Raw genomic sequence first — 21,734 nt, forward strand, 5'->3', positions numbered from 1 at the left:
TGGGAACAGAAAACAGTATTGAGATCAAACGTTTAATTCATGAGAAAATGTGCGTAATGTTGGCCAAAATCCAACTTCTCCATCTGCTGGTCACTGGGCTTCCTCTCATTACCATATTTGGCAGTGAGTGGAAACGCCAAGCAGATGCTTCGCACTTATACATCCAATGAAATATCTGGCTCATTGTTCTGTGGCATTATCATGTCTAGCTAACCAGTTGAACCTCTGAGGTCGAACAGCAATTTTGAAACCCGATTTTACAGTATGTGTATTTGTGGGAGACATTTTTCTAAATAGCCTAATTTTCCATGCCACAGTTTTTCTATCTAGAATGACTTATTAAAATGTTGACTGATGCTACAGATACACACATACCAGTATCATACATCAAGTTACCAGTATGCATGTTGATATATCAAATAAACAGAACACATAATGTATTTGTAACTTCTTTATTGTTTTGAAAATGTCCTTACAGGCGAGGTACAGTTTCAGTTGCACTGTTGTCCTTTTAGCTTTTTTGGGGGGGGGGGGGGGGGGCAAATGGCTGAATGTGGCTTTGATGAAGGCACGACCTCCCAAAACTATTACAACAATCCTGAAGCACAATCTGGGAAAGAGAGAAGTGCAGCTTTAACTCTCAGACCGGTAGATTATCATTTTGTAAAGTTTGGACAACTCAGCTTCCATCATCAGTTATAATTCTGATGATACAGAGCCTAATTGGTATTGTTAACACTGTTTATTCAAATAAAATATGAAAATCCACTCAAACTAAAAGTAAACAGTACTTTGGTGAATGTCATCGGAGTTCAGAGGCATTGATTAAACATTGTAACTAAACCTATACATGGGGGGGGGGGGGTAAAATATGACACATTTCACATCTGAGAAATTAAATGCAAGAAAGATTTGAGAGGGAGGGGATTTAAGGAAACACTGACATTTCTTGCATATTTCCAACTGGGAGGTTTTTTTTCCTACAGTAAATATCTGCAAAAATGATTGACACTGCCATCAGCAGTTCCTACATTTGCAGATACAGATGTGCAAAGAGCAACAACAATTCACAAAAACACTATGATTTTTTCAACCCTACACTGGTGAAGAAATAAGCATCAAATAAATGCTGGTGATACAAAGTTAACAGTGCAGATTTTAGGATTAGGAACACACTCATGTGGTGATACTTCAGTAATTATAAAACAAAACAGAGCACATTCCCAGCATTACATAGCTTATTGCAGTTCTAAAAATGTACTTCCTAATGGAATATAAAAATGTTTTGAAAATGTCTCATGGATCTAACATCTGTACACTGCATCTTTGGTCGAAATAGACAAGTATGTAATCTTAATGTCTTACAGACCCAGTGAGAAACATTTGGCACAGAACAAAATTATAGAAGTCCTAAAATTGCTGATAATGTTGCCACAAAATCTTGTGCGCTACCTGCTGTGATTTATATTCTGTATTAGGACAAACATTGCAGATAAATAGTTCTCTAGAAATATTTTAATTTGACAGATTTATTGACAAAGGTATAAATATACTGAAAAGCGTAATTATCCTGTCAAAGGTAAACTCAGCGATATGACAGATGCATAAAAGTAAACAGCATAGTGGGTCAATTTCTGCAACAACTAAGAGTGATGAAGCGAGAGGTTCAACTTCTGTAAGTGTGAAGCGAACTCATACCCATGCGAAGATACTGTGTGTGACTGTTAGGGTGAAGTCTTGCATCTCACTCATCTCAATATCTGCGGTGCTGCTCATGGCAACGTCATTTAGCTAAGTCTATCTTTTTAAATTGCAAATTATGTAGAAATATTGCACTTTTTAAAATAGTGCCACAAAAGGGCTTGCTCTCTCAGATAACATTTTAATCTTACACCTGATATTGGTGGGACTGTACCAAATCAAGGCATTACATTCAGAGGTATATTCTACGTTGTGCAACACCGTTTCCGGCTATTCAGTATTTCCTTAGAGCACAGTGCAGTACTTTGAGGTTGCTTGGATAAATATATATTTTTTAAAGTTAGTCATGAACTCCAACCCCTTCACTATGTCACTAAAGCCAAACTGGCAATATCATTTTGCCAAAAAAGGATGAGAACGTGCACTCGTTTTCACAATTTTTACACACTCACAGTAGGATTTCCTTCATTTTCACATACTTCCTCTTTTAAAAGGGCATTAAGCTAAAATAAAATGGGTAAAAGTCCCCATCCAACCATACAGTAAGAGGCCAGTGACACGTGACTGGTAGTGAGACAGTTTCCTGGTTCCCAGAGGCCGCATTCCTGGGGCTGTGGAGAGGGGGAAGGCCAGTAGCGGTGTTGGGGGGGACGTGGGCTGGGGTTTCTATTGGTCAGGTGGAGACAGATGGCCCGCTGTGGTTGGTCAGGTCATGTAGCGTGTGATGGCGCGCAGGGCATATAGCAGTTCTGCCTGCATCCTGGCCTCCATTAGGAGTAGGTTCACATGGACCTGGAAGGGGCATGGTGGCCAGAGGATTAGCATACCATACATACTATAACACAGTGCAGTTACTTTATATAACTGGAATGGTATGGACTGCAGTATGGACAGCCATTGAGCTGTAAAATGGATATGCATTTGCAGAATGTAGCACAAGGCTGTAAGAGACAAAAGACATCTCACTGAGTCGGATATGTAAACCAAGTGAGATTCTATTGAGAAACGTTTTAATGGGGTCTGAAGGAAAAGATGCTTGTACAGACATAATTACTAACTAAAGTGAATGCTGCTGTCCTCATTACGTCAGGTATGAGACATTTGTTCCAGGTTGTCTTGACCGGAGCATTAAAAACAAGACAATGACCCACTTCCACGCTGCTGGTTCTAATAATAACTCGAGCTCGTCTTTCATCTCTTTCAGCCCAGTCAGATTCCAACAGGGGGCCTCTCTGCAGAACAACCAAAACACAATAACAGCATGTTCCTGCGGCCAAGAGCTTCATTTCCTCCAGCTCTGCTCAATAGTCCTAGTGTACTCATGAGCCAAAGCCTCCTGCAGAAACACAATCTAAGAGCATGACCAATCCTGCCACTGAACTCTGGCCTAGTTACAAAGACATATCAGGATTCACAAGATCATTTTTGTGGCTGTTGACAGTGTAAAGCAAAGCAAAACGGATACACACGTACATAAACACCAAACGATTATACACTCTCACAAATACGAGCATCTGCAGTTTTCTAACCTTCTCGGAGTGGCGGAACTGCCTCCAGTAGCTGTCATACATGCGACGAGTGGTCCTCTCTGGATAACATGTTACGGTCTTTATATAGACCTTCAGACTGCGTTCCAATAGCTGATTCACCTCCCCATAGTCATAGTCATCATATCTGCAGACAGGACATCAAGCCTGGAGCATCACTTTACGGTCTGCTATGGACTACTTCAGGGCTTCAATAAACACTTACTCACTCATTTAAATATTATCATTATCACACTAACTTGATTAATACTAAGTATCCACACTTGATAGTGAATGAGAAATGTATGTGACAGAAAGGGCACTGATGCCTTACCTGATGCCATACATGCAGTGCACGTAATTGAAGAGTGCACGTCGGAGCATGGTGGTGTCCACGTCCTCGTGACTGGCCATGTTGTAGTAGGTCAGGTCACACGCTGTCCGGAACTTGTCATCCAGCAGCAGCCCGATGTCTGAATAAAGCCTGTTGACCAGAGAGAAACCATGGTCCTCCCACGAGTAGTCCTACAGACAGAGAGACAGAGAGAAAGCGAGTGAAGTTGTTCAGGCATGACAGTAGAATTAAGGTTTTCCATTATCACCCACCTGTGCTCTAAAAGTTGGTGGATTGTCTTCCCCGCGTCGAGCAAAGTCCTGGTACCCGAAGGTGGCATCTTCCACAAACTGAGACACTTTGGATGTGGGCATCACCTCATCCTCCAAATCTGCAGTCACAATGGAGATAGATCATAATTAGTAATCATGTAATCCCTTTACTCAGTGAGAGAGAGACAACAGGAACAGGTGTGGTTGCAGTACCTCCAGAGCCCACCAGTAGGCTCTCTTTCTTCTCCTTCTCGAAGCGTGTGGCCATCTCCTCCTGCGAAGCCTCATCCTCCTCTCTCTCCTCCTGCAGCCTCTTCATTCTGTCCATCAGCGCCTCCAACTCACTGACCGAGTCTGTGGTCTGAAACACACACAACAAATGATTATATTATTATATTATTATGACAATAGAGTTACACATACTTAGATGCATTTCCAACACAATCCCTCCAAACACACATAGTTAAATCTCACCTCAGGGCTGCTACTGCTGAGATCTCGGTCCAGGTGATGGTCGCTGGCCAGGTCACATGTACAGTAGTTGCTGATCAAGACGGCCTGGAAGCCGTTGGTGTTTTGTGTGTCAACCTGGGGGTTGATGCCACTGCCAAACACAAAGCTGGCCAGAGCATGGAAATGGGCCAATATGACCACAGCATGGACCAGCTCTGCCAAAGACCAACTGTGCTCCCCTGTCTTCACCAAATTCTAAAGTAGAGGGGAAGAAAAAGGTTTGGTGCGAGTTACTTTGTCTGCGTATGTGGATAAAAGTTGTGTTTTTGAATAGATACAGTATGTGCATATGTGGATAATGTACTTGAATATGTGTATGTTTTATGTATGTCTGTGTTCTAACCTGAATGTGCTCCTTGGTGATGAGCCAAGGTCTGTGTGCTAGGAGCTTGTTGATCTCGTTGAGGTTCCTCAGTCTCTGAGGGACGTACTGCAGGCCCTTCAGCCAGTCCAGACACACCCCCATCCTGTAGAACTCACGCACATGCAGAGACACCAGGAAGGAACACTGGTGACGCGCTGCAGCCTGGAGAGAGAAAGAGGGGAGGCTTTCATATCTATATTTATAGCCTACTGGGAAAACCTTTCCTTTACTGCATATACTTTGTTGTTTTCTACTGTCTAAACTATTTATATTATTGTTCTATATACTATAGGTGTCTGGTTAGACTGTAAACTCTCCTTCCAGACTCACATTAAGAATCTCCAATCTAAAATTAAATCTAGATTCGGCGACCTATTTCACAACAAAGCATCCTTCACTCATGCTGCCAAACATACCCTAGTAAAACTGACCATCCTACCGATCCTCGACTTCAGCGATGTAATTTACAAAATAGCCTCCAACACTCTACTCAACAAATTGGATGCAGTCTATCACAGTGCCATCCGTTTTGTCCCCAAAGCCCCATATACTACCCACCACTGCGACCTGTACGCTCTCGTTGGCTGGCCCTCGCTTCGTACTCGTCGCCAAACCCACTGGCTCCAGGTCATCTACAAGTCTCTTCTAGGTAAAGCTCCGCCTTATCTCAGCTCATTGGTCACCATAACAACACCCACCCGTAGCACACGCTCCAGCAGGTATATCTCACTGGTCACCCCCAAAGCCAATTCCTCCTTTGGCCGCCTTTCCTTCCAGTTCTCTGCTGCCAATGACTGGAACGAATGGCAAAAATCACTGAAGCTGGAGACTCATATCTCCCTCACTAGCTTTAAGCACCAGCTGTCAGAGCAGCTCACAGATCACTGCACCTGTACATAGCCCATCTGTAAATAGCCCATCCAACTACCACATCCCCATACTGTATTTATTTATTTATTTATCTTGCTCCTTTGCACCCCAGTATCTCTACTTGCGCGTTCATCTTCTGCACATCTATCACTCCAGTGCTTAATTGGTATATTGTAATTGCTTTGCCACCATGGCCTAGTAATTGCCTTACCTCCCCCTTATCTTACCTCATTTGCACACACTGTATATAGACTTTTCCTACTGTATGTTTGTTTATTCCATGTGTAACTCTGTGTTGTTCTCTGTTCACACTGCTATGCTTTATCTTGGCCAGGTCGCAGTTGTAAATGAGAACTTGCTCTCAACTAGCCTACTTGGTTAAATAAAGGTGAAATAAAAATCAAAGAAATATTCTGGGTAGTACTGTATTTTACAGTCCTGTTTTAGTTGGCATTCACCATGTAGCTGGCTTGGCAGACTAATATAAAGCATACATTTTCCCTGTATATGCATGATCTATACTAAATTAATATTTTATATGCATGTTGTATACTGTCACTTCTCAGCATGACTTATTTTAAACTGCACATTGATGGTTTCCACATGGTTCTTTGACAATGCATTGCATTCAGCTGTTCCTCCTGACATAACATGCTGTGTCTTTAAGAGTGAGGGGGCAGACTTTGGCCTAGTTGTGGGCCACATCAGGAACTGGGTGAGTTGGAGGTGGGCTGGGAGGACCCTCTGAGATGGCTGCATAACAAAGCTCCACAGACGGAGGTGTTGAGTGGCCAGTATGGAGGTGTTGAGTGGCCAGTATGCCTAGGCGCGTGCGCACACCTCTCCCTCTCTCTCCCTCACTCCGGGGAATCTCAGCACTGAGACGAAAGTTTAAACACTATAAAAAAATATATATAATCTGTCACGTCGGGACAGCTATTGGTTGTTAGGGAAATGGGTGAATATGGAGATGATATAAAATCAGTAGAAGATGTGTTAGGTAGGTCTCCTGAGCAGGGAGGGAGAATCTAAGAGAGGACGTGTCTATGCAGGAGACATCCCCCTCGGCTTAGCTTGACCGTTGACCTATCCTGTATCATGCAGCTTCAGGTAGAAGTTGCCTGTAGGATCAGCTTACCGTACCTATATCCTAACCTCAACCATTGCAGGGAAAAATGGCACACTATATATACTACACTTCTTTTGACGAGTTCCCAGGGCTCTGGTCTAAAGTAGTGCTCTATATAGGGAACTATGATGCAATTTTAGACACACCCAATGATAATCTCTTGTTCATCCTACTCCAGTGTTTACCATGATGGCGATGAAGTGTCGGCAGTGGAGAGGCAAGGGGCCGTCCATCCTCAGCAGGTAGAACTGGCTGTGCAGGAAGGACTCCAGGTAGTGGGGGTGCAGTCCCATCACCTGGGTCAGGTGGTCCACCTGGCCTGACGGAGAGTAGGCCTCGGCTAGGAGCTGCTCTGTGAGGGGGTCCACTTGGGACGCCTCCACAATCTGGAACCAGGAAGGAGGGATAGGGGGAAGGGGTCCGGCCGGACAGGTAAGAGAGAGGTTTCAGTTAGGCAGTGTGTATTGAAATCGTGTTACAGTAAAAATGCTGCTGCTGTAATCTAAAATATGGTTTACACCTAAATTCGAAGCTAGAAGAAGATAAAGGTGGAAAGAAAGACAAAGGGGAAAAAGTTAGAGATTAAACAAAAGTGACCGAAAACGAGAGTGTAAGCAGGACAGGGGAAAGTATAGCCTCAAGACAGAACGAAAGCATTTTCTCACCTCTTCCTTTGGAATGAAGGCACTGGGTCCACTGGAGAAGGGTCGCGGCACTCTGACTCCTTTATCCTGAGACGAGACAAGAGCGTTAGATCAGGAAACTGGGTTAGGTAAGGAACCATAGTACACAAGGAATTAGATGTACAACCCCACTTTAAGCACCACTTAATTAAATGAACTCATCCATGTTGGGGAAACAAAGAGAAAAAAAACTTAAATGATGTGAAAAAGAGAGCATACTTTTCGGGAAAGTATTCAGACCCCTTGACTTTTTCCACATTATTACTTTAGCCTTATTCTAAAATTGATTAAATTGTTTTTTCCCCCTCAATCTACACACAATACCCCATAATGACAAAGAAAAAATTAGTTAGAAATTTTCAAAATAACAAAACTGAAATATTGCATTGACATAAGTATTCAGGCCCTTTATTCAGTACTTTGTTGAAGCACCTTTGGCAGTGATTACAGCCTCAAGTCTTCTTGGATAGGATGCTACAAGCTTGGCACACCTGTATTTGGGGATTTTCTCACATTCTTCTCTGCAGATCCTCTCAAGCTCTGTCAGGTTGGCTGGGGAGCGTCTCTGCACAGCTATTTTCAGGTCTCTCCAGAGATGTTCGATCACAATGCCCGCTTAACCCGGGTTCAAATCCGGGCTCTGGCTGGGCCACTCAAGGACATTGAGACTTGTCCCAAAGCCACGACCGCGCAGTCTTAGCTGTGTGCTTAGGGTCATTGTCCTGTTGGAAGGTGAACCTTCGCCCCAATCTGAGATCCTGAGTGCTCTGGAGCAGGTTGCCATCAAGGATCTCTCTGTACTTCTTTCCCTCGATCCTCACTAGTCTCCCAGTTCCTGCCGCTGAATGAAAAACATCCCCACAGCATGATGCTGCCAGCACCATGCTTTACTGTAGGGATGGTGCCAGGTTTCCTCCAGACGTGACGCCAAAGACTTCAATCTTGGTTTCATCAGACGAGAGAATCTTGTTTCTCGTGGTGTGAGAGTCCTTTAGGTGCTTTTTGGCAAACTCCAAACAGGCCATCATGTGCCTTTTGTCTGGCCATTCTATCATTCCAAACAGGCCATCATGTGCCTTTTGTCTGGCCATTCTATCATAAATGCCTGATTGGTGGAGTGCTGCAGAGATGGTTGTCCTTCTGGAAGGTTCTCCCATCTCCACAGAGGAACTCTGGAGCGCTGTCAGAGTGACCATCGGGTTCTTGGTCACATCCGTGACCAAGGCCCTTCTTCCCCGATTGCTCAGTTTTGGCTCCAGGAAGAGTCTTGATGGTTCCAAACTTCTTCTATTTAAGAATGATGGAGGCCACTGTGTTCTTCGGGACCTTCAATGCTGCAGAAATGTTTTGGTACTCTTCCCCAGATCTGTGCCTCGAAACAATCCAGTTTCTGAGCTAGGACAATTCCTTCGACCTCATGGCTTGGTTTTTGCTCTGACATGCACTGTCAACTGTGGGACCTTATATATTCCAAATCATGTCCAATCAATATAAATTACCACAGGTGGAATCCAATCAAGTTGGAGAAACATCAAGGATGATCAATGTAAACAGGATGCACCTGAGCTCAATTTCAAGTCTCATATCAAAGGATCTGAATGCTTACGTAAAGAAGGTATTTATTGTTATTTTGTAAATGGGAAAAAATGTCTAACCTGTTTTCGCTTTGTCATTATGGGATATTGCATGTAGATTGCTGAGAAAAACATTTAATTTAAGCAATTTTAGAATTAGGCTGTAATGTAACAAAATGTGGAAAAATGGAAGTGGTCTGAATACTTTCCGAATGCACTGTATAGAAGTGAGGTTTGATATGTAATGGGCAGCAGGTAAACCCAGCGGGTAAGAGCATTGAGCCAGTAACCGAAAGTACACTGGCTCAAATCGCTGAGCCGACTAGGTGAAAGATCTAACGATGTGCCCTTGAACAAGGCATCCAACCATAATTGCTCCTGTAAGTCGCTCTGGATAAGAATGTCTGCTAAGTGACTAAAATGTAACAGCCAGGCCTTTGTGCATCAATCCATTTGCTCAGAGGTAAAGTAACCCCCTCCTCTTGTAACCTTTTGAGATGAGCAAACAGCCTGTGTGCACACACATTAGCCATGGAACATTGGGATCAAGTCCTGGGCAGAGGAAAGAACGGCAGCTTTATGGTTCACATTGTCGTGTGTGTGTGTGTGTGCGTGCGTGTGTGAGTCTGGCATGTTAAAGTGTAGATTTATGTTAGGTTGTGTATGTCACACCTGTACATCTATTGAACTTAATGTACTGAGAGCTCTGAGGAGAGAGGGAGGTTAAAGAGATCTCTTCCCAGAGGCAGTGATGTAAAGTAACTAAGTAAAAATACTTTTAAATACTACACTGAACAAAAATAGAAACGCAACATGTAAAGTGTTGGTGCCATGTTTCATGAGCTGAAATAAAAGATCCCAGAAATTGTCCGTACGCTCTCTCGTGGGGTCTGCGGTTGTGGGGCTGGTTGGACATGTGTACGAAACTAATTTGTCTGCAGTTGTGGGGCTAGTGTACGAATGTACAGGTGTGACATACACAAAAAGTGTATTTCTCTCAAATGTTGTGTACAAATTTGTTTCGTACACTTGCCCCACAACTGCAGACAAATTTGTTTCGTACACACGTCCAACCAGACCCACAACCGCAGACCCCACGTGTAACCACACCAGCCGAGGACTTCCACATCTGGCTTCTTCACCTGCGGGATCGTCTGAGACCAGCCACCGACAGCTGATGAAACTCTGGGTTTGCACAACTGAAGAATTTCTGCACAAACTGTCAGAAACCATCTTAGGGAAGCTCATCTGTGTGCTCACCCTTCTCACCAGGGTCTTGACCTGACAAGAGTTTGACGTCGTAACCGACTTCAGTGAGCAAATCTTCGATGGTCACCGGAGAAGGCTATTTTACACACAATTCCTGGAAACTGAAAATGTCCCAGTTTATCCATGTCACCCATTGAGCATGTTTGGGATTCTCTGGATTGCATGTTCCAGTTTGCGCCAATATCCAGCAACTTCTCACAGCCATTGAAGAGGAGTGAGACAGCATTCCACAGGCCTGAAATGGTGGTCACACTAGATACTGATGGATCCACAACGCTAATTTTGTGGTATCCAATTGGTAACTCCCGCTGCAACTCCCGTACGGACTCGAGAGAGCGGTGAAGGTCGAGAGCCGTGCGTCCTCTGAAACACAACCCAGCTTCTTGCTTCTTGACACAATGCCCGCTTAACCCAGAAGCCGCACCAATGTGTCGGAGGAAACACAGGAGTCGCTAGTGCGTGATGGGACAAGAACGACGCTGGGCCAATTGTGCGACTCCCCATGGGTCTCCCGGTCGCGGTTGGCTGGGACAGGGCCTGGACTCGAACCAGGATCTCAATTGGCACAGCTATTAGACCACTGCGCCGCTCGGGAGGCCCCCTAACGTAAAAAAAAAAAAGTATCTGTGACCAAGAGATGGATATCTGTATTCCCTGTCATATGAATTCCATAGATTAGGGCCTAATGAATTTATTTCAATTGACTGATTTCCTTATATGAACTGTAACTCAGTAAAATCTTTGAAATTGTTGCATGTTGCATTTTATATTTTTGTTCAGAAGGATAGTAAAACAAGAAAATTGGGGACATGACTAACCCTAACCCCACAAGAAAAAAGGCTATTTTAGATTTAGGGATTAGGTTTAGGGAACAAAGGATTTTGAATGTGAATCAATTGTTTGGTAACTGGAAAATGTACCAGTTTCTCTAGTGAAATTACAGTTGACATATTTAGTCATGTTCTACTGACTCCAGGAGAATCCTTTTTTCAAACAATGCAAGACATTTTTTTTTTTCAATTTATTTGGAATGGCAAACCAGATAAAGTTAAACGAGCATATTAATATAACGAACATGAGCATTAAAACGATTAAATATTAAGACATTAAACCTCTCTTAAAGCCTCCATTGTATCTACTGTAAATCCAAATAGGATTTCTAGCAAGCTACTAAGAGAGGCCCATCCTATCTTTACCTTTTTGCAGATTAAAACCTTACATTTCGGTGGATTGACAATGGATGCCTGTTTAAAGTATCCTCCTGTTTAAATGAAGTCATACAGAGTTGGCTACAATTTCATCCTCCAGAAAAGGCAGATTTAATATTACAGCAAATAATATAGCTAAAGTCCAATATACCGATAGAGAAAAAATATATACCATTTTGAAAAAATGTACATGAAGGGTATAATATTTATGAAGGACATTGTAAACAAGAACTGTAAAATGATGTCACACAAGCTAACGACAGTGTAGGCTCAATACATATGGGGGTGGAGGAGAAAGAGTCAGAGAGACCCCTCTCTGTTCCAGTGGCATATGTCTTATTACATAACAGACCTTTGAATGTGCCTTCTGTCAACAGACAGGCAATTTCCCGTGAATTTAGCTAATTGGGTTGAAGCCCTGTGTCTCCCACTGCCACCGGTGACACACACAGACAGACAGACAGACAGACCTGCCCTGTGCTGCAGACAGGTGCAACCTGGTAGCAATCCCTCCCTCTTTCTCTCTATCCCCCTCTATTCTCCTATTCTCTCTGCCCTCTGGCCCTTTATGTGTGATGCGTGTCTGTTGCTGGGGCAGCGTGGCTGATGCAACTACCTGAGATGATACAGAGAGATGTGGCTCAAGTGCTCCTATATATCCTGGCCTGTGCAGATCTAAAAAGAGCCTGGACCCGTCTGTCTCCATCACACAAAAAACTAATAGACAGTTGTAATTGTGGGATAAGTATTTGTTAAATAAGTAATAAAGTAATCAAAAACAAGAATCTTACCTCATACTTAAAGATAAATTAAGTAAAATGCCAAGTGACAGTTCTCTAATTTCCAACCAATAGGGTGTCTGTTGAGAACAACCTCTATGAAACCTTTTGGGTTTTAACCTACAAAATAAAATATCTATAGTTTCTGTCTTTACCAGTATATGTATATATCTGATTGAGGCATAGAGTATTTACCAGTATCTATTGGTAAATGTAGGAGGCAGACATGAAAGTGTTTTTTTTTCTGTCAGTGATGCTTGTCATGAAAGGGCTGACTCTGGTGTGCATACAGACAAAGCTGTCTCTAGGCATTGTAATCTGTATGTCCTCATGTTTTGTTGTTAAACCGATAACTGTGGCAACAGGGATAGGACAGAGTATTGATGCATTCATTGACTGAGAGCTGCTTTTGAAGTTCTTCAACAGAATGTTGTTTAGACCGAAGTAGAGATTTAGAAAGAAGTAGGAATTAAGAGGTGGATTTAGATAAAAGTAGGGATTAACTAGAAATATACCAAAACATTTTTAGAAATGTACTTGAAATGAATTACACTTGAAGTCAATAATAACATTTTTTCTATTCTATGACAGATTACAATCATTTTAGCATATAGGTTCATGGTATAGTTGTCCAAATCTATACACTCACATGCCTATACAAATTTTACCACTAAATGTAAATACAAATGGTACTTCACAGTGAATCTGCAGAGAAAATTGAAGTGATGCAGTGGAAATATGATCACCATGCTAAACTATATCAAAGGCAGTCTCTATTTGTTCTGTTAAATGTTTTTGAGTACATTAATTATGTAATGGATATGTGCCATCTGTGTGCAAAATGCAGATACATTTCTAATGAGTTTACCATTTACATGCAGTGAGTGAGTTAGAGACTCTTATCAATTCCCCCCCAACTCTATTGCTATCATACTGATTGATGACCATACTGGGAATTAAATCAATGCAAATGGAACCATTTTTGCAGATTGTTGTCTGATATGTTTGAATGGAAAAACAGCCTGATTGTCATCAAAATTATTATTAACTTTCATGTTGTTCATGAACTGCAAAAAAGCCCATGATTAATAAATAAATTATTAGATTTCAGATTATTTACAATAGGCCTAAATCTAAAGCAATTTATGTCCTGAAGCAAATATAGAGATGATGTTGAAATGCAGAATGTAATACAAACATATCAGTAAGGGAAGGATTAGACCCATGAAAAGAAATGTGTATGTCTGCTGTCTGAATCAGTAGATCTAATCAAAGCCTACTAGAGTCTATAGGCGACTTACTGTACTAGGATCTAATTGAAAACTTAATAGGGTGCAATGATATTTTATCTAAATTGGAAGGAATGACTAATCACCTTGATAAAACATGCTATTGGTCGACTAGTAAAAATAACATTTGGAGAAATCAATCTGAAAACACCATACCTTTTTCCGTATCACCTTTTGACAGATGTTACACATGTGAAATGGGTTGGGGGAGGTGGAGTCCGCACTGAAGCTCATGCTGGCCGCCACTGTAACCGTCGTAGAAACGGTACTTTAAATAACTGTAGGCCTATGTCACTCTCTTGCAGGTGTGGTAGTGGTGGGTTGGGGAGACCGAAGAGTTGTTTTATCACGAAGCCGTTTTTCGAGAGTGGTATACGGAGGCTCTGTCTTCCCCAGTCTCGCTCACCACACAAACCCAGGCAGTTCCGTGAGCAAACTTCTGACTTTGCTCTGCCGGAGGTGGGCACGCCCACCAGCCAATAGCGACGCACAACAGCTAGAGGGGTGTGTTTGCGAAACAACATACGCCTGCTGTCTTTAGTTAGCTATTAAAGCAATAACTTTCCACAACCCGCATCCTTTTATTAGACCCAAAACTAAAAAGCAACTTGAATCCGTACCAAATAAAGGAAAAAACAACATTCAGCAAAATAATACAATTTGATTACTTTTCTTTGTGTTACGATGTATAGATAAATTACAATGCGTTTGTCATAAGTCATTTCAATTGGATATGACAGCATGAATAGAACCAGGATACAATACTCTGGTCTACAAGGTTTGTTTTAGTAATAGGCAATAAAGTTGGACGTGTGTGTGTGTGCGTGTGTGTGTGTGTGTGTGTGTGTGTGTGTGTGTGTGTGTAAACAAACAAGATGAAAAACGAAGGCTCAGCAATTTGCAGAGCAACACAACACAGGCCTACAGCCAGGTAGATCTTCAAGAATAAAACCATTATTTTCATCTTTATACTAAAAACTATAAATAAATACAGACATAAAGGAAGGATCCTGCTTTTGTTTTTCGTGTATAGTACTGGTAGTACTGGTAAGTCTGACGTGAGTCACCATACTTTCTGCTGGTATGCTGTAAATTCTCTTTAATTTGAAATGCATTATTAGTTGAGGAAGCAGAAAATATTTCATACAAGTACAACATTGAGTCAGCGAACAAAGAGAGCAGCAGTGGTAACAAAACCACTCAGCAGAAATCTTGACTAATCCAGCCCCACAGACATGTAAAGACATGTCTCATCATCTTTCACCTCCTCTCTCTTCTTCCTTTCAAGTCTCACCCAGGGCTGGGGAGTAGTGAACTATGCTAAACAAAAATATATACGCAAAATGCAACAATTTGGAAGATTTTACTGAGTTACAGTTCATATAAAGAAATCGGTCAATTGAAATAAATGAATTAGGCCCTAATCTATGTATTTTACATGACTGTGTAGGGGTGCAGCCATGAGTGGTAGTGATGGGTCGTTCGCGAACGAGTCGGCTCTAAGATCCAGCTCTTGTGGTGAACGTTGGGAGCCGGCTCGCATATCAAAAGAGACAAATCTATTTATAAAAATATTAAAACATTAAATATGAATAATCAAAAGATTTAAATGAATAGAATTAACAAATTCAAAGAATAAACAAAGAAATCAAATATATAGGCCTAAATGTTCAACACATTCTTTCAGACTGTCTGCTCAGACTAACAGCCTTACCTGTTGTTCCTGTCAATCAGACACACAGTGTCAACCAATGAACCAAAGATGCGTGAGGGCCGAGCCAACTCGCTCACAGTCACACATTTAGCAGCGAGGAGAGAGAGGACGGACAGCTGTGAAAACAACAGCTGGAAAATGAGTCGGAAGCACAGTAGCATGTGGATGCATTTTAATAATGTAGACTATGTTAGAGCACAGTGTAGAATTTGCCAAAACAAAATCTCATATAAATCCGGTTCTACGCACAACCTACACCGGCATATGCGAACTGTGCACCCAACTGTGAAGCTAGCTGTAGCGGAGCTTCGAGAAACTAGCGGGCCTGCTAGTGATACCCACCTATAGGCAAATCGTGCCATTTTGTTTTTACCAAGTTACTCAAGGCCTCTAGTTTCTGTGTGCCAAATTAGAAAAAAGTTACCAATCTGTACTTGAGTTATTTATTTGACCATGTCAAGAGAAAAAAATTGTAAGAATAAAAATAGGTTTGACAGCCTCGCTGTGAACCCCTAAATACGGGTGTTGGGAAAGCTACTCTGAAAATATAGTTTACCAAGCTACCAATTCCTACACACTGGAAGAAGTTAAGCTACACTAAAGCTACCTTTGAGAAAAACAGTTTACTTAACTAAAGCTACTTTGACTACTTCGTAAAATGCTCATATCTAAATCTGAAATGTCATCGAATACAAAATGCAATAACATAATGTGTAATTTATGCTAATAAACACAAAAACAATGTTTCAAGGGAGAATTAGGCTGGTCTGATGCCTGAAAATAAAGGACATTCTTGCCTACTTCACCCATATTTTATTTGAGCAAAAAAGCAATTATCTACTGAAAACACAATGTAGATTTGAACTAAGCTACTGCAAACTAGTTGAATTACTAGTTGAACTATATGTAGTAAACTGCTCCCCAACACTGGTAATCTTATGAGTGCCACTGATGCAATCAGTTTCTCCCTTTCATTCTCTTTTGGAATTATCTATTTTGGAACAATCTACATTGTTTTTTACTTAACTGATTGAAAAGGTGACAGGTCAAAAGGTAGTTAGGGACAATCTCCTCCACCTCATTGCCAGGGAGTCTCAGCAGGCGATACCAGGTGACTCTGGCTTAGGTGCTCTACTGCTCATTATCCCTCTGCATTAGGCTTTGAGTTTGGCTTTCCCACTTATATTTGTAAAGTAAAATTATTTAAATCTCCCTATAAAAAAACAATTACTAATCATTAGCCATGAAACTGAAATGTGCTCCATCAAGTATGTATCAAAGGTCATTCAAAGTCTTGATCAAAGGTCATTCAACAACTGGCTCACCCAAAATTCTCGCTGCTTAGTTTTTCATCCCGACTATTGTTGTTGTCGTCGTCGTCCTTTTTCTAAGAAGAGTGACATTTAGATGATTATTTACTGTTTGTAATGCTATGTGAATGGGTTGTACATACACAGTACAGGCCTTTAATTTGAACAGTTTTACACTTGAGTGTATCTGTATCTGCACTTATCTTCCAAAATTGTATTTTTATATTTTTTATTTCACCTTTATTTAACCAGGTAGGCCAGTTGAGAATAAGTTCTCATTTACAACTGCAACCTGGCCAAGATAAAGCAAAGCAGTGCGACAAAAACAACAACACAGAGTTACACATGGGATAAACAAGTGTACAGTCAATAACACAAAATAAAAATCTGTATACATTGTGTGAAAATTAAGTAAGGAGGTAAGGCAATAAATAGGCCAATAGTGGCGAAGTAATTGCAATTTAGCAATTAACACTGGAGTGATATATGTGCAGATGAGGATGTGCAAGTAGAAATACTGGTGTGCAAAAGAGCAGAAAAACAAAAACAAATATGGGGATGAGGTAGGTAGTTGGTTGGATGGGCTATTTACAGATGGGCTGTGTACAGCTGCAAACATCCAGAGTATTTATATACTGTATGTTGGGGGAATTGAAGACCTTCATTGTACTGTAGGTGATCACTATGCTGTACTAATACTGTAAGAATAACTGGAGAGAAAAATACTCAAGCCCTCATGTCATGTTGGCATTATCTGATTGGCTGTGTCATTGATTCCTGGCTCCTCCCATACAAAGATAAAGAGTTATACATATGACATCTTATAGTCTCAATATTTCCAACTAGTCACAATTGTTTATTCAGGTGTAATTCAATGTGTATTATTGAATTTGACACTAATCTGGATTTCAGCTTGGGTTTTCATACACACTGTAAATCTGCCGTGCAAGAGCTTGCTTCAAACAAGCAAAAAGTGTTACCCAGTAAGAAATCCGACATTTACAATGCTGTAAACTGAGAGACTACAGAGCTACAGTGAAAATGGTCAGTCTGCACAAAACATCCCATAATGAGAAATGTTTGCAAATGTATATAAAAAATAAAATAATGAAATATCACATTTATATAAGTATTCAGACCCTTTACTTAGTTCTTTTTTGAAGCCCCTTTGGCAGTGATTACAGCCTCGCGTCTTCTTGGGTATTACGCTACAAGCTTGGCACACCTGTATTTGGGGAGTTTCTCCCATTTTTATCTGCATATCCTCTCAAGCTCTGTCAGGTTGGATGGGGAGTATCGCTGCGCAGCTATTTTCAGGTCTCTCCAGAGATGTTCAATCGTGTTCATACCCGGGCTCTGGCTGAGCCTCTCGAAGGTACTCCTGCGTTATCTTGGCTGCGTCCTTGGGTCATTAACATGTTGGAAGGTGAACCTTCGCCTGAGGTCCTGAGCACTCTGGAGCAGGTTTTCATCAAGGATCTCTCTGTACTTTGCTCCGTTCATCTTTGCCTCGATCCTGACTAGTCTCCCAGTCCTTGCTGCTGAAAAACATCCCCACAGCATGATGCTGCCACAACCATGCTTCACCGTAAAGATGGTGCCAGGTTTCCTCCAGATGCGACGCTTGGCATTCAGGCCAAAGAGTTCAATCTTGGCTTCATCAGACCAGAGAATATTGTTTCTCATGGTCTGAGTCCTTTAAGTGCCTTTTGGCAAACTCCAAACAGGCTGTCATGTGCCTTTTACTGAGGAGTGGCTTCCGTCTGGCCTGATTGGTGGAGTTCTGCTGAGATGGTTGTCCTTCTGGAAAGTTCTCCTATCTCCACAGAGGAACTCTGGAGCTCTGTCAGTGACCATCAGGTTCTGGGTCACCTCCCTGATCAAGGCCCTTCTCCCCTGATTGCTAAGTTTGGCCGTGTGGTCAGCTCTAGGAATAGTCTTGGTGGTTCCAAACTTGATGTAGGCCACTGTGTTCTTGGGGACCTGCAATGCTGAAGACATGTTTTGGTACCCTTCCCCAGATCTGTGCTCCTGTCTCGGAGCTCTATGGACAATTCCTTCGACCTCATGGCTTGGTTTTTGCACTGACATGCACTGTCAACTGTGGGGCCTTTGTATAGACTGGTCTGAGCCTTTCCAAATCATGTCCAATCAATTGAATTTACCACAGGTAGACTCCAATCAAGTTGTAGAAACACCTCAAGTGTCATCAATAGAAACAGGATGCACCTGAGCAACATTTCAAGTCTCATAGTTTTGAGTTTTGCACATTAGCAAACATTTCTAAAAACCTGTTTTGGCTTTGTCATTATGGGAATATTGTGTGTAAATATTGTATATGTAATCCATTTTATAATAAGGCTGTAACGTAACAAAATGTGGAAAAAGTCAAGGGGTCTGAATACTTTCTGAAAGAACTGTAACCCCTCTATTTGGTCAGTGCTGCTGTGTGTCGCATACATTATAATCTCTCTGTGGCACTGAAGCTACCCACTGGACAAAATCTGGTTGAATCAACGTTTTTTCCCAAGACATTTCAACCAAAATAATCTGTGATGACGTTGACTCAACATGCAAAACTGATTGGATTTGTAAAAAGTCATTAACATAAGGGCATTGTGTTTTTTTCCCCTAAGTTTGAACATAAATCCAATGACACTGTGAATTATTTAGTTGATTTCTCGTTGAATTAACGTTAGATGACAACTCAACCAAATGTAAATCAAAGCTATACCGTAAAGTGACTTCTGTACCCAGTGGGTAGTTTGTGTCCTTCGTTAAACCTGTCCCTACTACAGGACACATATGCTTCTCATTTTGCTTCTAATAGGTGGGTATTGAATGTGCACCTTTCTTCCAGTTCCTTTGTAGCTGGTTTACTTTCAAACTCTAAACTCTGTCATCAGGCATTGCACTGCCTGACCCTCAATGGCTGGTTTACACAACACTCAGTCCCACTGGCAGCAACAAAATAATACATCTTATCATAACACAGGGTCCTCCAACACAATGAAGCCTGTCTGAGCTCACTGGGAAACCCAGACACAGATCACTGGCTGTGGCTAGAGCAAGAGACTGATTTCCAGACCCTGTTAGCTAGGTGTTTGGGAGGTTATGCGGAAATAGCTTGGCTATATTGCAATTTGTGTTTATGCATATTACAGTATGCCCCACAGATATGTCTGCACCGTACAGTGAGCATACCTAACCGCTGAGAATTTTTCAAAGCAATAAAATATTTTGTTTCCATTGAAGGACAGCGACACAGAGGAAGTTCAGATTGGTAGCTGGCAGGAGCGAGTGGCTTCTGATTGGATATCAGATTCTCAGTACTTCCTATACTGTGTGAGGATGACTATATTATGCATTACAACACATCGCAGTATAACAATCAAATTCATAAACAACTCCTACTTCATATCTCAGCAATCAAGGTTCAATGCCTGGCCACAATTCAGTTCATACAATGAATAACAAAGCTTTATTGTGTGCCTTTGTTCATAAAGTTGTAAGTCTCATTATTGTTGAGACTTATGTAATGTGGTTCTTGTGAATATACAAAAATATGTGGGTCTGATTCAGGTTTTCTTGGCAGAAGTATTCACTTCCTGTTTTGTGAACAGATCCAGAGTGCCTTTCTTTCTGTCAGAGCTCTGTGAATACGTACTGCTGTTCTCTCTTCTCTGCATGAGTTTGAGCAGATTAAACTTGGACATTCACCTGCTGTTTCTCTAGTTAAGGCTGTGTTAACTGTATGGCTTTTGTCAAGCTGTCAGTAATAATTGTATTATCCTTACATTATTGGAAGGCTGAAGGACAACATAGTGTATTATCAACAGTAAATTCCATAAGAACCATTGTAATAGTGCAAAATGATCCCGGCGGATTTCGTAAATTGTAAAGGGCATAATAAAACAGAATCTAAAACTATAAATGTGGGGCCACATATATTGGGTCTATGTTACATCTACTTTACATAAAATGTAACTCTTAAAGTAACTGTGAAAATATCCTTTTTAAAAGTTAATATTCTGTTAACCCATACCCCAAAAATGCCGTTGACTAGTCTTATACTCGTATTTGTGGTCAAAGCATAAATTGGAGAAAAAACACTTCAAAATCCCCACCTCAAACTTTAATCTCAAACAGAAGTTTAAAAAATGCTTGCTATTTCCTAAAAGAGAATGCCATCCTGCTTCATTAGCTAAGCTGGCCGATCAGTGGTCTACATTAATATTTTTAATGACTAGTAAACGCCCACACCATTCTTTCTGTTGTTGGGGTAGGTCATTGACATCACCAATAAATTCTGACAGGGAGAGCAGTAAAGGGGGAGGAGAAAAGAAGCATCCATATAGATAATACTGCCTCAGTCAAGAGGACCCGAGTGTAGACCCCAATGCATTGATCCACATTCATACCTGCATTGACCCACATTCTGGACTGTTGACCCTTACTTCAGCCCAACTGACCCTTCTGAAGCCTATGTCCTTCTACAGGGCTGAACTACCTGATCCATAGACTGCAATGTGTTTGCGCATACCATTTTGAATGACTAGCAGATAACATATGTAAATAGAATAGCGAAAACTTGTTCTAAACAAAGTGACATGGGATGACAGGCCTTCAATGTTGGGCACCTTCTCTCTGCACTCACATAACTTTTTTGATTGAAATCACAAGTCTAAGAGAGATTCTTACTTGAGAAAAAGACTGTCCTCTCCTTGACTCCTTCGTCCTCTCTCCTCTGTGACCAGGAAACCTATAAGTGGTTGAGGAGAATATCAGTTAGTTTGTAGGCAAACGGAGGAGTGTCCTCGCCTCCTTGACAGCCTCCTTCCGCTGAGGAAGCACAAGAGTATCCTACCTGAGTCCTTCGGGGAAGAATTTAGAGATCCGCCACACCCCCTTTGAATCAGCTGTTGTTTACACGGAGGAGAAAGCATGCATATATTTCAAAAACAATATGCTTTTTTATCCTTTTATCTATAAAATGTTTATCACAACTAGCTAAATGTATTTTTACTACTTTACACAATTAATTGAGGACTCCACCACTGTAAACGTAATTTGCATGATGTCCATTTGTTTTTACTTTCCTCTCCTCGACTACCATTTACCTTTTTCAAAAGGAGGTGAGGAGAGGATGGAAGAGTTGATCAAACCAATTGAGAATCTCCCAAAATTCCACTGTGCTGA

General features: G+C 41.4%; 1 protein-coding gene across 1 annotated transcript; it reads right to left on the reverse strand.

Moving 5' to 3' along the window:
- Positions 1-436: 436 nt before the first annotated feature.
- LOC139421974 (sestrin-3-like) lies at positions 437-13,963 on the reverse strand. Its single transcript, XM_071173116.1, has 10 exons — positions 13,668-13,963; positions 7,375-7,440; positions 6,895-7,095; positions 4,690-4,872; positions 4,308-4,541; positions 4,047-4,194; positions 3,834-3,952; positions 3,562-3,752; positions 3,231-3,375; positions 437-2,493 (listed from the first exon to the last, which is right to left on the reverse strand). The coding sequence occupies exons 1-10, from the start codon at positions 13,743-13,745 to the stop codon at positions 2,407-2,409; spliced, it is 1,452 nt and encodes a 483-aa protein (XP_071029217.1). The 5' UTR covers positions 13,746-13,963; the 3' UTR covers positions 437-2,406.
- Positions 13,964-21,734: the final 7,771 nt, after the last annotated feature.

The sequence above is a fragment of the Oncorhynchus clarkii genome, chromosome 12 (assembly GCF_045791955.1).
Source record: "Oncorhynchus clarkii lewisi isolate Uvic-CL-2024 chromosome 12, UVic_Ocla_1.0, whole genome shotgun sequence".
NCBI lineage: Eukaryota > Metazoa > Chordata > Actinopteri > Salmoniformes > Salmonidae > Oncorhynchus > Oncorhynchus clarkii.

Bases quoted from the DNA above. Each gene is read 5' to 3' on its own strand.
- LOC139421974 (XM_071173116.1), bottom strand. From the start codon at position 13,745: ATGAGCTTCAGTGCGGACTCCACCTCCCCCAACCCATTTCACATGTGT. The intron at 7,441-13,667 runs GTATGGTGTTTT...GTCTCGTCTCAG, and splicing joins AAAAGGTGATACGGAAAAAG to GATAAAGGAGTCAGAGTGCC. The intron at 3,753-3,833 runs GTGGGTGATAAT...CTCTGTCTGTAG, and splicing joins CACCAACTTTTAGAGCACAG to GACTACTCGTGGGAGGACCA.